General features: G+C 43.3%; 1 protein-coding gene across 3 annotated transcripts in view; it reads right to left on the reverse strand.

The window, feature by feature from the left end:
* Positions 1–18,960, reverse strand: part of Tbc1d22b (TBC1 domain family member 22B) — an 85,205-nt gene that overhangs the window by 52,179 nt on the left and 14,066 nt on the right. For all 3 annotated transcript variants that reach the window (XM_046450669.1, XM_058581421.1, XM_046450666.1), the window contains 5 exons: positions 9,119–9,426; positions 6,564–6,743; positions 6,010–6,080; positions 3,870–3,998; positions 2,572–2,637 (listed from right to left, as the gene is read on the reverse strand). In XM_046450669.1, the coding sequence (XP_046306625.1) occupies positions 2,572–2,637; positions 3,870–3,998; positions 6,010–6,080; positions 6,564–6,743; positions 9,119–9,426 (754 nt within the window). The remainder of the gene's footprint in view (positions 1–2,571; positions 2,638–3,869; positions 3,999–6,009; positions 6,081–6,563; positions 6,744–9,118; positions 9,427–18,960) is intronic.

Raw genomic sequence — 18,960 nt, forward strand, 5'->3', positions numbered from 1 at the left:
AGTCTTTCTTGGGGCCTTCCCAGGGTTTCTATGCCACACTACTGGGCCCCTGTGAATGAATACACAGATCCTTGGTGACTGGCTTTTACAATGGCCAAGTGCATGGAGACCTGTAGTAATGCCTCCGTAGTAAGGATGGGACAATGCACACACACTCACACTGTAGAGCAAAAGCATATGAAGGGCATCAAACCTGGAGACCCGGGAGAACATGGGATCTGCGCTACAGGAAAAGACGTGGATCCTGCCCTACAGACAGAAGGGGACAGGATAACCCCTGAAGGTCTCCTTTCAGCTCCTCTGCTAGTGTGAGTGGTTCTGACTTACTTTTGAGAGAGTTCTCAATTATCTTTCAGGTTTACAAAGCAAACCTTTCAGTATTCAGTGTTGCTTACTTCTTGCTTCTTGGTTGAGGTTTTTACTCTGCCTAAGCCCATATCATGAAAAGGTGATTTGAGAAAAAAGACAAAGCTGGGCCTGGGGGGTGCACACCTGCAATCCCAGCAACTCAGAAGTTGAGATAGGAAGATCTCAAGTTGGAGGCCATCCTGGGCAATTTAGTAAAATAAAAAGGGCTGGGGGTGTAGCTCAATGGTAAAGTGCTTCCCAACTTGCATGTAGCCTTGAATTCAATCCCTAGCATCTCAAAAAATACAACAAAAATAACAAACAAACAAACACACACACACAAAAAAAAAAAAAAAGAAAGAAAAAGAAAGAAAGAAACTGTGAAGAATAAAGTTTGAATTTCCATTTTCAGATTCCACACTAGGAAAGCCTTTTGAACAATTACTTTCCCATCTCCAAGGTTAGAGTAAGCTTGCACAAAGAAAGGATAAGTATCTGAATATCATCAAGTTAAAATAAGGAATAAGCAGGGTTAGCCACGCACACACATCCTGAGACTTGGAGGCTGAGGCAGGACTGCAAGTTCAAGGCCAGCCTCCACAACGTGGCAAGACCCTGTCTCAAATCAAAAAATAAAGAAAGGACTGGGGATGTAGTTCAGTGGTAAAGTGTCCCTGGGCTCAATCCCCAGGACTGCAAAAAAAAAAAAAAAAAAAAAAGGAACAAGCAGGGTTAAGTAGTAGGAAGCTGAATGCTGAGTGCCTAAAAGGAATTCCAAATGTTTTCAGCTTCTTTTTTTTTTTTAATTGGTTCTTCTTGGTTAAACATGACAGTAGAATCCATTTTGATAAAATTATACAAGTATGGAATATGTTTTTAGCCTCTTTTGAACTGAATCTTCTAGGTAAAATAATGGTGTCAGCCTCAAAAATATTCCTTATGATATTGGTAAGTCATGAGGAATCCCATCAGTAAAGACACTTATGTTTAAATAGAATCATGAATATTGTCCAGAGTCAAACAGAAATTATTTTTGAGCATTTTTACCATCATCCCTATTATGAGAGCTGAAGTCAATTCAGAGAGCATTAGCATTCAGCGTCCTGGCTACTGCAAAGCTACAAAGGAAATTCCTGATCTCAAGGAGTTTATAGTTATCACTTGTGCCAAAAGATAACAGCCCTATTGACCTTCCATGTGCTTCATTAACTTGTTAGGTCTCAAAATATCACTATTAATTTCACTTCTGGGTTTAATCTCCAAAGAATTTAAAACAGGGACTAAAACAAACATTTGCACATATGTTCACTACGGCATCATTCACAATAGCCAAAAGGAAGAAGCAACCCAGGTGTCCATCGATAATAAATAAATCAACAGCATGCATTACATACATGCAATTGAACATTATTCAGCCTTGAAAAAGGAAGGAAATTCTGACACATATTACAACAAGAATGAGCCTTGAAAGACATTATACTAAGTGAATTGAGCCAGTCACAAAGGAAAAAACATTATATAATTTCACTTATTTGAGGGACTTAGAGTTGTCAAATTCAGAACGCAAGTTGCTAGGGAATGGGGGATTATTATTTAATGGGTAGTGAGTTTCAAACTGAGAAGATGAAAAAAAGATCTGAAAATGGATGATGATGATGTTCACACATCTAGTAAATCACCGCCAGTGAACCGTCCACTAAAATGGCTAGGCACAATGGGGCACGCCTATGATCCTAGCTACTTGGGAGGCTAAGGCAGGAGGGGAAAGTTCAAGGCCAGCCTGGGTAACTTAATGAGACCTTGTCTCAAAATAAAATTTAAAAAGGGCGGTGATATAGCTCAGCAGTAGAGCACTTGCCTACCAGCAAGGCCCTGGGTTCAACCCCCTTATCGCCCCCCACCCCAAAAAAGGCTAAAGTGGTACATTTTATGTTATATATGTGTTACTACAAATTAAAACAAAAACAACCACTACTTCTAGTTTGATAAAGTAGAGCAAACCCAGGAATAGGAATTCTGAGATACGGGTTCTTTACCCTGTTACCAGGTAGCCCCCAAGACTCTTGAGTAAGTTCTTCTCCACTCACATTGATGAAGATCAAATGAGAACACATGAGAAAGTGCTCCGAAACAAAGCTTCACACATGATGAGCTGCAGAACTGCAGCCAGGTGCCCTGGGCTATGGGGGAGAAGGACCAAAGAAGGGTAGGTAAATCCCTCACCTCCTGTACAAGTGGTTGCTGGAACAATGGAATGAGAGGATTCGTCCTTGGAATGTCAATGTGAATCTGAAAAAGAGAAGCCATATCCAAAAACACAAATGCCAGTGTGTTCTTTTGACAAGTCATTTTCTTAAGAAATGGGAATCAAAGGAATAAGGGTTAGAGGCAGATTATCTTTAGAAAGAACTGACCAACACAGAAGAAAAGTCAGTTAAACCCTCCAATCTGTATGCAGTAGTTTCCGTGAGAGCAATAGTTCATTGAGCAGAAGGACACCTTCCCAAGCAAGCCACTTACAACAAGCAACTGCTTCACGGCCTAAGGGAATCAGTGCTTACCCCATTCTTTGGAATCTGATTCACTCTGGGAAGGCACTTATTTACCAAGTACAACCAAAGTGTGCACACCTCTCTCAGAAGCTAACTTGTCAACAGTTCTCTAGAACTAAAAGAGCTCCAGTAACTGTAAAAAACACGCTAGGACAGGGGAGCAGAGAAGGACTTGTTTATGAAATCTCGACACATGAGAAGTGAGGAAGGACCAGGGGGCTAGTCTGCATGAAGTGGAACTGAAAATCTCACTTCTGTTACCAAAGAGGTCACTCGTGGTTGGTTTGGCCTTTAAGGACTTCCCAATGCCCTAGTTAGGATGACATCCTAAAGATGATGTCATCAGCAGCAGAGGCTACTTCAGTTCTTGGGGCTGGCCCACCACCCCTGGACTCCTCTTCTCCTTCTTTCACATGAGAAGCTGCCAACAGTCCTCTCTGCAGGCAATGCTGGAAGATTCCCTAACAGCGATGGCTCCTGCAGAAGGACAGGCAGCTGGAGGTGCTCACTGGGCACTGCAGCTGCCAGAGGTGATGTCACAGTCCAGAGAGACTGGACACTCCTGAGTGAAGCTGTCTTTCCTCTCATGTTCTATAACACCCATCACTCACTCTGTGGTCTGTGGACCAGCAGCATCAGTGTTGCCAGGGAGCTTGTTGGAAGGGCAGGCCTCACTGAAGAGCTTATCTCATAGTCGCCGGGTGGGGACTATGATTTAAGGTCCTAGGTGGTTCATGCACATTAAAGTTTGGGAAGCACTGTCACTGACCAGTGCTAAAAATGTTCTATCTATTTAAAATGGCTAAAATCAGAGCCACTGAATGAAAAGCAGGAATTCTGGAAATAAATCTCATCCCTAATCTGTACACTAGAGCCTGAAGACCTGGAAAACCTCCGCCTGAAATGCTACCAGGCGACACACCTAAAGAACCCCAAAATAGGCAGAGGGGCGGCAGGCGAGGACCGTACCTGTCTGTAGGTATCCTGGTGATGCTCCTCATTTCGAGAGTCGTAATACTGCTCAATGAAGCCAAAATACTCCTCCCGCTTCCGCTGCAGAGTCAGCTTCCTTCTCTCAGTGTTGGCAGGGAGGTAGCCCTGTAGACAAGACTGCCCATCAGTGAGGACAGACATTGGCTGGACGAGTCCTTTATTTTTATTTTAGCCTGAGCAGTGGTTTGGAAACTATTAAAGGAACAGAAGGGAAACTGCCAAGAGGTCAAGAGCAAATCCCTTTTTGGTTTTGGCCACAGTGTTTGCCCTAGTTCAATGAGGTCCACATGTGGGCAGAAGAAACAGGGCCAGCTTTCTCCGAGTTCCTCACTCCACTGGCCCCGTGCGGCGCTTGGAGCACGTACTGCTGGGGAGCACTCCACGGCTCCTGGAGTTGGCAGACTAGAGCAGTGTATGTAGGTCAGTGGGAGGGAACTAGACCGAGTCACAGCCTCTAAGGGCCATGTGTGTGTAGGCCAGCACCTCTGGGAATCACAAGGAACTGGCAAGTTCTATGGTGCATCTCAGTAGTGTGCCAAGGCCCTTGGTACTGGTTACACACTCTTTTCCAGTGTACCATTCAGAATCGGCAGCTTAGGAAGCTGAATGGGATCTGTGACATGGCAGTTACAATGCCACACAGAACTTCTGGCAGCAGGCCCTTCCTAGCCCAAGCTCCAGGCCAACTCTCCTTCTCATCCTGGTCCCGATCCCACTCCCATTCTCTCATCTCCTTTTCCTCTTCTGCTCACCAGATCAGCCCTGAGCAGCATCCAAACTTACTCAAAGTGGCAGAGGTGATGATTATATGGCTGCAAAATTGGGCTGGGAGAGCAGCGAGGGAAGAGATACTTCCTCTCGAAGACATTCAGGCAATGCCTCCAGTCAGTGCCTGGAGCACGGGATACTGGTTTGCTTGTCTTTGAATATGCTACTGCACCTGGCACTGTGCCTGGCAAGCAGCAGGCCCTCAATAAATTTTTACTGGATGAATGAATGAAATCACAAGCTGAGCAAGTCCAAGTGTTCCTACTGCAGTGGCTGCCACAGTGCTCTGTGCACAGGGGGAGTGAGACTAGTATGGCTGCAGAGGGAGGCCCACTTACTAACCCACTTCACAGTAGCTGAGTGGGTTTTGACCACTTTTATTTTTCCTATTGAAAAAGAAGTGAAGCACAGGGAGTGTCAGAGCTTGCTCATGGGCAGTGGGCCCCCGCATGACGGCACACACCCTAATTTTAGCGAGTTGGGTGGCCGAGGCAGGAGGATCACAAGTTTAAGGCTAGTCTCAGCAATTTAATGAGGCCCTAAGAGCTTAGTGAGACCTTGTCTCACAATAAAAATATAAAAAAGGGCTAGGGGCTTAGGTCAGTGGTAAATGCCCTCTGGGTTCAATTCCCAATTTTTTAAAAAAGCAAGGGTGGGATCACTCTGTCTTACTATATTCTGCTTCTCCGTTGTTAAGAAAGTGAGACTGTGACCACAGGAGCCAACTCATGCTTCTCTCCACGTTTGGGAATACGAATATATTTCCACCGTGCACAACTGAGAATAAACTCTCAAGAATGTGTCTTGCTGGGCACAATGGCACATGCCTATAATCCCAGCTACTAGGAAGGCTGAGACAGGAGGATTTCAAGTTTGAGGACAGCCTCAACAATTTAAATATAAGATAAAAAAAAAATAACAGCTGGGCATGGTGGTGCATGACTGTAATCCCAGTGGCTCAGGAGGCTGAGATAAGACGACAAGTTTGAGGCCAGCCTGAGCAATTTAGCAAGACCCTGTCTCAAAATAAAAAAGGCCAGGAGTGTGGCTTAGTGCTTAAGTGCCCCAGGTTAAATCCCCAGTATCAATAAAATAAAATGAATAAAAATAAAGGACCAAGGATGTAGTTTAGTGGTAGAGTACCCTTGGGTTCAATCCCTAGTATCAAAAAAAAAAAAAAAAAAAATGTGTCTCTGTGCACAGAAATAGGACTGCAGCTCCACAGCTCTGTCACATCCAGTGGGACTAGAGAAGTCTATGGAGTAAGACCAACTTGTCCAGACTAACCTCATCAGGCAAGAAGGGCTGTGTGAGGCTCACGCTTCTCTACACAGTGGGTAGAACTCACCGACAGGAGTCTCCAGGTTACGGGTCGAACCTCCCTGGGAACCCCTGGCCAGCTACACTTCCTCAGTTCATCTGCAAACAGAAAACAGCCTTGTTGGATTAGGTCCTCCCACAAAGGCCCTAAAGCAAACCTGGACCAGCGCTGCCTGACTCCTCCCACCATCCCAGTGAGGTCACCACCACCTGCCACCTACAAGCACAGGGAAGAGAACTGAAAAGAGCAGCAGAAGGCCACGAACATAGCCCTGCAGTAAACAGCTCAAAGACGAGAGTCAGAGGGGAACAGAGAGAACCGTGGGTGTGGGTCTCAGTAAGAATCCCCCGTAAGGAGAAGAGCCCGGAGCTGCGCTGTGTCTACAGGCCCCAGACACCAATCCCACCTCACTCATCCCTACTCTCTACTTCGGCCTTAATACCTGCGGTTCGCTGCAATGGGCGCCAGGTCAGGAGATACTAGAAAAGTAAAAGAAGGAAGAGTAAAGAGCAACAGCTTCCAGGTCTCTGAGAATTCCGGTCTCCAAGCGCTCCTGCCTGGCCTGGGCTCCAGAGACTCACCTAAGTCAGTGTTGTGGCTGGAGAGAAGCTGACGGAATTTTTCTAGACGCGTTTTCTCCCGGACTGTCATTGGGGGTGCCCCAGAAGCATTCTGGTCTGAGATCCGGGCAACGAGGGGGATGATGGGTCGGAGAGGGAGTGACTGCTGTTTATGGAGTGGATTCCTCAGGCTTGTGTCACCTGAGATCATTTGAAAGAGAAAGAGAATGAAAAACCTCAACTCTGACTGTCCAGCACTGGCCTCCTCCTCCAGGGCACGGGCTGTGCCTGCAAGTGCTGCCAGAGGTGCCCAGCTGAGGCAGCAAGAAGTGGAGACCCCACCAGGCTCCACTCCTCCCCTAGAGGAAGGGCTGCGTTCTGTGCGTAGGACCAAGGCATTCATGTGCTCACAGACTCCAGATGCTGCAGCAATTTCCGAGAACACGCATGGTACCTCCAAGTAAGGTCCAGTGTTTTCTTTTTACCCCAGGCTGGCACCTGTCTACCCCACCTAAGGATGACTACAGTCTGAGGCGGTGCTTTCCTCTGCTTCCACATCACAGAGCACAGGAGAAGTGGTGACACTCAAAGCATGCTGTAATGAAAGCAGGGGCTGCTCTCCTCAAGCCCAGGCCCCGCGTGGCTGTCCTGAGGTATGAGAGGACTGCAGCCCAGGCCCAATTCTAGCCTGTCCTTGGCCCACCAGGGAATCAGTGGGTAAGCAGCTGGGGCCAAAGGCAATCCCATGCTGGGGAGCCACTGTTCCTCTGTGCTCCCACATCTCCCACCAAAATGAACCAGCTTTGGCTTCACCATGATACGACAGAAGTAACAGGAACGGAACTCTCTGTCTAGCCCCAGATATTCTAAGTCAAGATGGTGGGTAGGAGGAACAAGCAGTAGAGAACGAACATTTATTGAGTACTTACTATGTATAAGTGATCTCACTTGATCCTTACAACATATGGCAAGAATTTATAACTATTTTACAGACAAGGGCAGCCTGAGGAAGTTAAGTCATTGTGAGAGCAAAGATAACACCTCAGTTATGTCTGACTCCAAAACACCAAAGTATTTTACTACCACAAAGAGAAGTGGGTTTTTTTTTTTGGGGGGGGGGGAGGGTTGTTTGTTTGTTTTGCTGTTGTTTTTTGGGGGGGGATTGTTTGTTTTGTTTTTATGGTGCTGGCTGAGAGATGAACCCAGGGCCTTGTACATGGGAGGCAAGCACTCCATCAACTGAGCTATATCCTCAGCCCAAGAGAAGTGCTTTTAATCATGACTGCCATGACTTTCATGACTGTTTCATATTCTTAATACATCTAGGCCTTAAAAGTAATGATCACAACAAAATTAACCAGCACTACTAGAAAGTTTACAGAAACAACTGTCACGAGGTGCTTGGCTGGGATGCCTACTGTCACTAGTGGAACCTAGAAAATGCAAAGCTGAGCAGATACACAGAGGTTCCCCTCTGTGTGCATCTGTCTGTTAACAGCCAGCATATCACAGATGCATACAGAAGAGTACCTCTCCATGAGGGAAAAATGCTGGAGAGTCCTGGACAGCTCAACAGTGATCATGGAGGGGGCCTTCCTCACACCGGGAACTACACCCCCAATTACAGTGTGCAGACACTTTCCACAGCCTGTTGCTGTGGCCACCAGGCCCGTCAACACCAAGTGCCCATCTGAGCATGGCATTGATGGTTCAAGCTGGGACCAGAAGCAAGATGGAAAAAGACTCTGGAATGGTGTAAAGAGCTTGCTATAATGAAATGCTCTTAGAACATGAGCCAGGACACACTCCAGGGCTCTGATATTGAACTTCCTTCTTGTCCATTACCGGTCAGCCACTTTAACTTTCACTAGAAGGACGGTCCTTCCCTCCCCAGCTCTGAATAACTGACTTCCATAAAACCCTTTAGGACACGTTAAACTCTCAGCAATGGATACACAAGAGTACACTGAAAGTCCCCAAATATCTTATAAAACCACGATCACCCCAACCAGTTATTGAGGCCAGTTTCCTGAGAAGAAACAGAACAGGCCTTTCCTCTCGTCCCACCCATGCTGGCGGCATGCCAGATGGGCAGGGAGGTGTGACCAGGTGCTTTCCATCATTCGTTGCTCCCTCCTGCAGAAACAGGAAAAAGACCACCCTATACCGGTGGCCTTCCCCAGGAAGTCCATCAGGGCTGCCAACCATTTCAGCCATTACAACTTTAAAGATGTAAGTCAACATCATAAACCTGGCAGACCTAACGCAACGTGAAGCAATCAAACCACAGAAGTTTTAGACCCCACCACAGAAAAAGGAAAAAGAGAAGGAGAACAGCAGGCAACATCTGGGTGTCAGGAAGCAAAGGCCCAGGTCACAGGGCTGGGCAGTGACCAAAGTGGGAGGGGCAAGGACAGCTAGTGACCAGTTAGGCTCGCTGATGTCAAACCTCAGGCTTGAGCTTGCTTTTTACCATCCCAGGAAGATCTGGGTGATTCCTTAAAGAAAAATCAATTTTAAATAAAATGTACTCTGCTGAGAAGGCCGAGGCTGTGGAGGGGGCAGAAGGGACTTACTGGAGTTTCTGGATAGCTGGGCGTCACTGCTGGACTTTATGACCTTATAGCTGGCGGGAACGTCAGATGTTGTTGACTGAGACCGTTCTGGCTTTACCCTCAGCTTGCTGTGGTTTTCTAGAACTTGGGCTGCAGTTGCTAAAGCAACTTTTGAGTTCAGAGTTTGGAAAGAAGGTGAAGAAAAGTCCTCTTCCTCATCATCGCCAATGTCCCAAGCATCACTGGTATTCCGAGCAAACTCATGAAAACTTGAGGCCTTCTTATTCTTCAGAGGAACTGTGTTGACTTTTGACCGTTCTTTAATGAAGCTTTAAGAAAAGACACAACATTACCAAGAGGCTGTTCAGCATGTCTGACTACTTTCATTTACTTGCTTTTATAATATCAACAATATAATAAGCTAGCCCTACACAATCATCACCTTTCTTTAGACAACAACTGCCCACATCCATTGCTCATCCAGAGGCTTCCAGACCAGCCCTCTGTAGCACAGGTAGATGTGGCAGAGACAGCAATGGTCACCAAATATGCCATGTACTCCTCTATATTTCCCAGCCCTCCTGCACTTAAGCAAAGTCATGTGACTTTGCCAATGGGCTGAGAAAACAAGTGATATACACACTTCAAGTCCACAGTATAAAAGAACTCACGGGTGTGAGTTCTCCAGGACTCCCCCCTGTGATAGTGACTGGCAAGGTTCCAGATGGTGGGCCTCCCTCAGCCTAGGCAACTGAGGGTGAGCACAGTCTGGCCTCCATCCCACCCCACCCTATTTTGAACAAGCAACATGAGCAAGAAACGCACCTTCATGTATTAATCCACTAAGATTTCAGAGTTAATCTGTTATGGCAACACAACCTGAACCAGCCCTTAGAACGGGACATAAGCTACTGGAAGGAGAGGAGATAACACAACACATATGCACATATGTAGGATTAAACACTAAGTCCCAAAATGAAAATGTTCCTTTTAATAGCTCTGTTAAAGTCCTCTGCTAGCATAGAGGAGAAAAAGTCTAGGCTTGATGCTACTGTTTTTTTTTTTTTTAATTTTTTTTTCTTTTGAGTTGTAGATGGACACAATACCTTTATTTTTTTTTGTTTTATTTTTATATGGTGCTGGCGACCCGAACCCAGTGCCTCACGCATGCTAGGCAAGCGCTCTACCACTGAGCTACAACCCAGGCCCCATACTACTGTTTTTAAGACTCTGTTTTTTTGTTTTGTAAACAAAGCGAGAGGCAGCCTCAGGACTAACATGTTTGCCAACAACAGGATCTGGCTTAGAATTTAATGAGATTGTTATGTTTTTCACTGTGTCTATTTTGTGTGTGTGTGTGTGTGTGTGCGCGCGCGTGCGTGTGTGGTTTTCATTTTTATTTTTTTAGTTGTAGATGGACACAATACCTTTATTTTATTTATTTATTTTTATGTGGTGCTGAGGATGGAACCCAGTGCCTCACACATGTCAGGCGAGTGCTCTACCACTGAGCCCCAGCCCCAGCCCTTACTTTATCTATTTTTAAAGTTATGTTCTATTTATGGCAAATGATATTGGTTTCTCATTTACAGAAGTGATGAGGTTTACTTTTTTAAATAAATCTATTTGAGTAAAGAAAATTTTTAAAAATTTTTAAATGTATTTAATAAAGAATAGTACAAGATATAGCAAAAACTCACAAAGATGGTATATAATTAAAAGTTGGGAAACATCAGACTAACCCATTGAGGAAAAATAATCATATAACATCATTCCTACTTACTGAATTTTTTTCTTTATGTCCCAAGTCCCATTCCCCTTTAGTGTCTGAAGGCCATTATTCTGGTTCCCCAGGACAATCTGGTTAGGACATTTCTAATTCAGCCCTACCTAGCATCCCTCAGACCTTTAACAGGGAAGCAGAGGATATGGTCTTATCTTAAGTTTACAGTACACAGAGACTGGAACACAACAGGGTCAAAACATCATTAAAATGCCTGTCTAACCCCCCACCCCCACCCCCAGCAGCGAGGCAGGGCCATTCTAGAGTGTAAACAAAGATCTGCCAGGAGAGCTGAAGTCCCCACTTCTAAGAGGTACTTCTTCTTTTTGGGTAGAAGTCCGTGGTCTGCTGACCCATATGGTCCACTACCTATTGTAAAAGACAGTTTAAATTAACATTGACACATATAGTCTGACAACTGACATAGCTCATCAAAATGCCCCCATTAGAATACCAAAAAAGAGGACAAGATATCACAAGACATTACTTTCAAACACTAGCCCAGGCGGAATAAAGGAAAATACATCGTAATAATACAGAACAACACAAGATTCCAAGGACATATTTGATATTGTAAATGAAAACAAGATGCAACTCTTTACCCATTAAACAAGAAAAGTCTTAATAACATATTGTTTTTAGTGGAAAGCAGGATACAGGGAATCTAGACCTCTAATACTACAATGAGTGTGTATCATACAATCCTCTGGAGAATGATCTGGTAACATACACCACGAGTCTTGGTGTAGTTCATTATCTCTAAAAAGATAATCATAGGCATAGACAAAGATGATCTGAAACAGTTTATACTAGTATTACTTCTTTTTAAAATATTTTTTAGTCATAGATGAATGCAATATCTTTATTTTGTTTGTTTATTTTTATGTGGTGCTGAGGATCAAACCCAGTGCCTCACATGTGCGAGGCAGGTGCTCTGCCACTGAGCCCCAGCCCTAGCCCACTACTTCTTTTGGTTAAAACCTATAAACCAAAAAAAAAAAAAAAAACATCTAGCCAGGCTCCGTGGCACATGCCCAAAATCCTAGAGAGTGGGATGCTGAGGCAGGAGAGTTGAAAGTTCCAGGCCAGCCTTGGCAACTGTGATTTAATGACAATCTGTCTTACAAAAAAAAAAAAAGGCTGGGGCTGCAGTGGAGGTGCTTATCTGTAATCCCAATGCCTTGGGAGGCTGAGGCAGGAGGATCAAAAGTTCAAAGCCAACCTCAGCAATTCAGAGAAGCCCTAAGCAACTTAGCAAGACCCTGTCTCAAAACAAAAACTAAAAAGGATCTGGGAATGTGGCTTAGTGGTTAAGTGCCTCTAGGTTCAATCGTTAGTACTGTTAAAAAAAAAAATAGAAGTGATTAACTAAATTATAGCCACCAAAAGTAAAAAATAATCTCCACAAAATAGATAAAAATAGGATCCTCCCAAATCTCCACCATGTTGGCTTAGGAACTGACTTCCTTAACAAGAGTCTTAAAGCACAGGAAGTAAAATCAAGAATCAATAAATGGGATGGAATCAAACTAAAAAGCTTCTTCACAGCAAAGGAAACAATACCATGAAGAGAGAGCCTACAGAATGGAAGAAAATCTTTACCACATGCACCTCAGATAGAGCACTAAACTCCAGGATATATAAAGAACTCAAAATACTTAACACCAAAAAAACAAATAACCCAATCAGTAAATGGGCTAAGGAACTGAACAGACGCTTCACAGAAGAAGAAATATAATCAATCAACAAATATATGAAAAAATATTCAACATTTCTAGCAATTAGAGAAATGCAAATCAAAACTACTGAGTGGGCTGTGGCTGTGGCTCAATGGTAGAGCGCTTGTCTTGCATGGGTGAGGCACTGGGTTTGATCCTCAGCACCACATAAAAATAAATAAATAAAATGAAGGTATTGTGTCACCTACAACTTTAAAAAAAAAACTACCTTAAGATTTCATTTTACTCTAGTCAGAATGGCAATTATCAAGAATATCAAGGAACAATACATGATGGTGAAGATGTGAGGAAAAAGGTACACTCATACACTGCTGGTGGGACTGCCAATTGATGCAACTACTATGGAAAGCAGTATGGAGATTCCTCAGAAAACCTGGAATGGAACTACCATTTAACTCAGTTATCCCTCTCCTTGGTTTATACTCAAAGGACTTAAAATCAGCATACTACAGTGATGCAGCCACATCAATGTTTATAGCAGCTCAATTCACAACAGCTAAACTATGGAACCAACCTAGGTGATCTTCAACAGATAAGTGGATAAAGAAATTGTGGTATATATACACAATGGCTTATTGCTCAGCCTTAAAGGAATGAAATTATGGCATTTGCAGGTAAATGGATAGAACTGGAAAATATCATGGGAGGTGAGATAAGCCAATCCCAAAGAACCAAAAGCTGAATGTTTTCTCTGCTATGCAGATGCTAATTCACAATAAGGGGATTGGGGGTGGTGGATAGGGAAGAACAGAGGTACATTGGATTAGACAGAGTGGAGTGAAGGGAGGGGAGGGGGTTTGGGGAAGGAAGGCTAATAGAATGAATCAGACATTATTAAACCATATGCATATATGATTACAGAACTGGTGTAACTCTACATCATGTACGATTAGAAGAATGAGAAGTTATACTCTATCTATGTATGATACGTCAAAATGCACTCTACCTCATACATAACTAATTAGAACAAATTTTAAAAAATAGTCGTATATGGGAAGGGTATTAAAATAAATAAATAAAAGCAAAAAAAAAAAAAAAAAAAGACCCCAACTATATATTTCTTTTTTCTTTCTTGTTTTGTTTTTCGCAGGATGGATGTCACACATCCCTGGCAAGTGTACTACCCCTGAGTTACATTCTCAGCACTCTTTAGTTTTTAGTTTGAGACAGTTTCTCTAAATTACTGAGGCTGGCCTCTAACTTGGAATCCTCATGCCTTGTCTCCTGAATAGCTGGGATTACAGGCATGTGCCACCATGCCTGGTCCCAAGTTATATATTTCTTATGATCTCTGTATTTTTTTTTAAAAGGTATTCATTAAAAAGAACAGGAAAAATACCTCAATGTTAACAGTGCTTATCTTTGAGCTGTGGAATTATAAGGATATTTAATTTCACCTTTATGCTTCTCTGAATTAATCATGCGTTCTACAATGCGCATACTGCTTTTATTAATCAATGGAATAGGTTGTTTTGTTGGCCTTCATCAATCCCTAAAGGACGAGCACTCATAAACCTATTGAAAGAACAATGAGAAACAAACAAAAGATCAAATAAAAAAATAATAAAACTAAGCAATGCAGTACAAGAGTCTGCAGATACAAAAATCCAACTATAGGCAAAAAGGCAAAGTACTCCTGTGCGGCAGCATGACTGCTATGACTACTTTTCCTCTCTAGGAGAGGCCCAAGGCCCACCCCTTATAGTACCACCTCAGGGGGGTTCACTTCTAGAAGAAATCTAAATAGGAGTAAGAAAGATCTGTCATCCACAAATCACTGCACAGGCACGTGTCCTTATTGTTGTTTCCCTGCTTAGAGGCCACATGTAAATCCAGACTGCATAAATACTGCAAGCTTTGAAGACTTCAAATAAACCAAATCAAGAAGGTGAATTTTGCCGGGCATGGTGGCGCATGGTGGCACATGCCCGGAATCCCACCATCATACCTATCCTTTAATCCCAGTGGCTCAGGAGGCTGAGGCAAAAGGATTGCAAGTTCAAAGCTAGCCTCAGCAACTTAGCAAAGCCCTAAGCAAATTAGTGAGACCCTGTCTCAAAAATGAAAAAATAAAACGGGCTCGGGATGTGACTCAGTGGTTAAATGCCCTGGGTTCAATCCCCAATACAAAAAAAAAAAAAGTGAATGTTAGAGCTGGAGGTGTGCTCAGTGGCAGAGACTTGCCTAGCATACATGAGATGCAGGATTCAATCCCTAACACCACTGAGAGCAAAATAAAAACCAGGAGTCAATCAGCTGAATTGTGGATATCAGGATATTTGCTGTATTTTTATTCATACCTTTTTATGCATTTGAATATTTCATTATATTTTTGAAACAGATAACTATTCAATATAAAGTAGAGTAAGAATTGGAGGCTAAGGGCTGGGATTGTGGCTCAGCGGTAGAGCGCTCGCCTAACACGGGCAGGGCCCGGGTTCGATCCTCAGCACCACATAAAAATAAAGGCATTGTGTTGTGTCCATCTACACCTAAAAAATAAATACTAAAAAAAAGAAGAAGAAGAAGAATTGGAGGCTAGGTATGGTGGCACACTCCTGTAATCTCAGTGACTAGGAAGGCTGAGGCAGGAAGATTGACAAGTTCAAGGCCAGACTCAATAACTTAGCCAGGGCCTAAGCAACTCAGTGAGACCTTGTCTCAAAATAAAAAATAAAAAGGGCTGGGGATGTGGGCTCAGTGGTTAAGCACCCCTGGGTTCAATCCCAGGTAACAAACAAAGAAAAATTGGAATTTACTCAAATGAAGATTTAAAGATAAAAAGCTAAGGATGCCTATCTAGCCTGTGCCTGGCCCTGAGTTCAATCCTCAGAGAGGTGGGGCAGGGAGAGGGAGAGAAATAGAGAACGAAATGGAGGGAGGGACAAAGGAAGAGAGAGAGAGAGAGACAATGAAGAGGAAAGTAGGGAGGAAAGGGTTGTCATCTACAAGACAGAAAGGTATAAGATTCAAGGCAGACCATTTTTTTTATTTTTATTTTTTAAAGATGGAGAGAGGAGAGAGGAGAGAGAGAGAGAGAGAGAGAGAGAGAGAGAATTTTAATATTTATTTTTTAGTTCTTGGCGGACACAACATCTTTGTTTGTATGTGGTGCTGAGGATCGAACCCGGGCCGCACGCATGCCAGGCGAGCGCGCTACCGCTTGAGCCACATCCCCAGCCTAAGGCAGACCATTTTGAGGCTGCCAGAAATTATCTTAGAGACACCTACCTAGCCTACAAAACCCAAGAATCAACCCAGGAATTACAAAATCACCTTTGTCCTAAGGAAAAAGGAAGGGGTTGGTATCACCAGAAGAGGATGAGACTCTAAGGACAGAACAAAGTCAGTGAGAACCACCCACAAGGATAGAAGGGAACAGCAAGGAAGGCAAAGGCACTGTGGGTCACCCCTGGATGAAGGCGGACACGGCTACAGACCAAGGACAATGTGGGGAAGGCCTAAGGCTTTGAAGCTTTGTCACGTTTACTAATGTCATCTCTCCAAGAGAGACACGTAAATCCATAGACACATACATAAATACATTAACAGTTAGGGGCTACTCCCTAGGAGGCCCCGCGCTCGCCTTTACATATACTGTTTTCTCATGTAATGCTTGTTAACGAGCCCATGAGGCCATCCTTCCACTCCCCTCTGACTGATGGGGGAACTGGCACTTGCTGAGGTCACCAGCAGGCAGTGGAGTCTAGGCTCAAACCGGGTCTGCCTGATCCCAGAGCAGCAGGAGCTCTCGAGCTACTCCACCAAGAAAAACTAGTTAAAAAGAAAAGGGTAAAGTGTGGAAGGCAACGCAGCCAGGGAAGAGGAGTGGCCGAGTACACGGAGCCACATACCAGTTACAATGTCCCAGAATGCACACAGCTGACAGCCCACTCGCTCACCTTGTAGGGAAACTTCCTGCTATTCAGAATGGGCTGTCAGATTTAGGAAGCCTGAAAGAGAAGAAGCCACATCTAGGGATGTGATCCTTGGAAGTGAAATGTCTCCCCTTACTGTTGACACCAGTGGTAGTGGCAAAAAGTTAATCCAGGTAATTCTAGCTGGAGGTGCCTTCCATTTATAGGCTATCTCATTTTAACACAGTCCCTGACCCAACATACAAAAATGCCACAGTGTGGCCTGAAATTTAACCAACATTATTTAACACAACTATATCAAAGTTTAGTCACACTGGCCTTGGGTGGGCCCTTTCACCACACCACCTCACTCTTGGACGTCATAGTATAGTTCAGAAAGCCAGCTCCTTCCCTCACCTCATGAGAGCCTCACAACAAACCTATGAGGTGAGGCTTATTATTTTTATTTTACAGATGAGGAAACCAGGGCTTAGAGAGGCTAAGTAATTTGCCCGAGATCATGGAGCTAGCAAGTGGCAAAGAAAAAGACACTCAAGAAATCCAGGTAACACTAAAAACTCAAACAGAATAAATGGTACATTCGAGTAACAGTTGGTGAAGAAGATTTTGAAAATGAATGGCCACAGGTTAGACACTATTAGGCCAACATGGTTATTCCCCTTAATAGAATTTTTTGGTTGACACATAATATTTGTACATATTTATAGGGACACAATAAGATTTTTAGAAAAGGTGATGTGAAGCAAGTGGGGAAATTGATAACTTTCAAATAAATCCAAGTCATCTTAGTAACAGTGTAGCTTCTTCATATGAACCAGTCTTATAACTTAGAAGACCTCTCAAACTTTAGAATCAATTTAGAAAATAATATATTAAGAAGCTTGTCATGCCATCAAGTGGCCAATGGGGCTGTGTAGCAATAAGACTAGTTTTATTTGAGCTATAAAAATTACTGCAGACAATATTATCACTACCAGTAATAATTTGGCAAATTGAAGTCAATACACATGGACAGGGAATGGCTTACTGTGCTCGTGTAGTTCAGATAACTGAAGACCCAATATAATGGCTTCTGCCGTGATGGGGATTAACCACACAGTAATTAATGACAGTTTGAAATGGAAGGACAATCATGTAGCGGAGAAAACAATAAAAATGTCCCAACAAAGGTATTAAAACAAGGGTGATAAATGTTTTATTAGCAACAATCTGGAACTGTAAAACGGTCTGGTGCATACCTAGGTGTTGTCCCATGTTGTAGGGGATTAACCACCACCACATACATGAAAAAGGAAGCAATTAATTCAGTGACAATTAATTCCTCCCTATTTTCAAATCTAAGTGATTACATCCAATGAAAGTAGGACTACAACTCTTCTGAGTGATCAGGGGACATATCCATGGTTTTATATCATTAATAGCTAAGAGAACAAGAGTATAAAAAGTTTGGGACTGAAGTTGTGGCTCAGGGGTGAAGCACTTGCCTAGCATATGTGGGACAATAGATTTGATCCTCAGCACCACATAAAAAAATAAACAAAATAAAGTTAAAAAAAAAAAGTTTGTCTTGACAATTTGAGATATGGTGGTATTACTGTCCTAGATATAGAAAGCTCAGTTGATGACAGGTGCTGACAAGATATGGTGACCCTGATCCAAACATAAAATGGGACAGTATACCTCAGTGCCTGATGAATGGGTAGACAGATGGGTTTATATGTTAGCCACATGTTTATCAAAGGCAATTATAAACTATGCTGAAATGGATGTATTACCAATTAACAACCCCTGCCTATGAGCAGAATGCTGTTAGTTACAAGTTACAGAATACTTAACTATAATGTTTAGATAGTAAACCACAATATTAGGCTGCTGGGTTAGTGTCTCCACAATCTCTGGCCTTTTCTTCAGGTTACAAATTAGCTGCTACAACTTATGGCATCTTCCTTTCACACTACCACATTTAGAAACAGGTGGCAAAAACAGGCTTCCTTCTCAGAATGATTACTCTCTGGTCCAAAAAGAAAACCCTTCTCCAAGCCCTCTCTCAGGAGATGCTCAATGAGATGAGACCATCCCTAAGCCAGTCACTGGGATGACCAAAGGATTATCATAAAAGGGTTACACCAACCCTAATACTGCCTAAGAGCATCATTATTTACGGAACATCTGAATAAAATCATGGTTTTTGCGAAAGGAAAAAGTGGGGTCACCTGGAAAGACTACCAAGGAGCTAATCAAGAGGGCCTGCCACACTGGTCAACAGACTAGACAGCTCACCCCCATTACTAACACCCCCACTGCCACCACAGAGGCACATTCATTATAATTGATGAGCCTCCACTGGCACATCATCATCTCCCAAATCCATGGTTTATTTTTCTTAGTTTTCGCTCTTGATGTCAAACATTCATGGATTTAAACAAATGTATAATGATGTCGATCTACCATTATAGTATCTAC

Source organism: Marmota monax, unplaced genomic scaffold (genome assembly GCF_021218885.2).
Source record: "Marmota monax isolate L192 unplaced genomic scaffold, Marmota_monax_Labrador192_F-V1.1 WCK01_AAM20220418_F8-fsc00127, whole genome shotgun sequence".
Classification (NCBI taxonomy): domain Eukaryota; kingdom Metazoa; phylum Chordata; class Mammalia; order Rodentia; family Sciuridae; genus Marmota; species Marmota monax.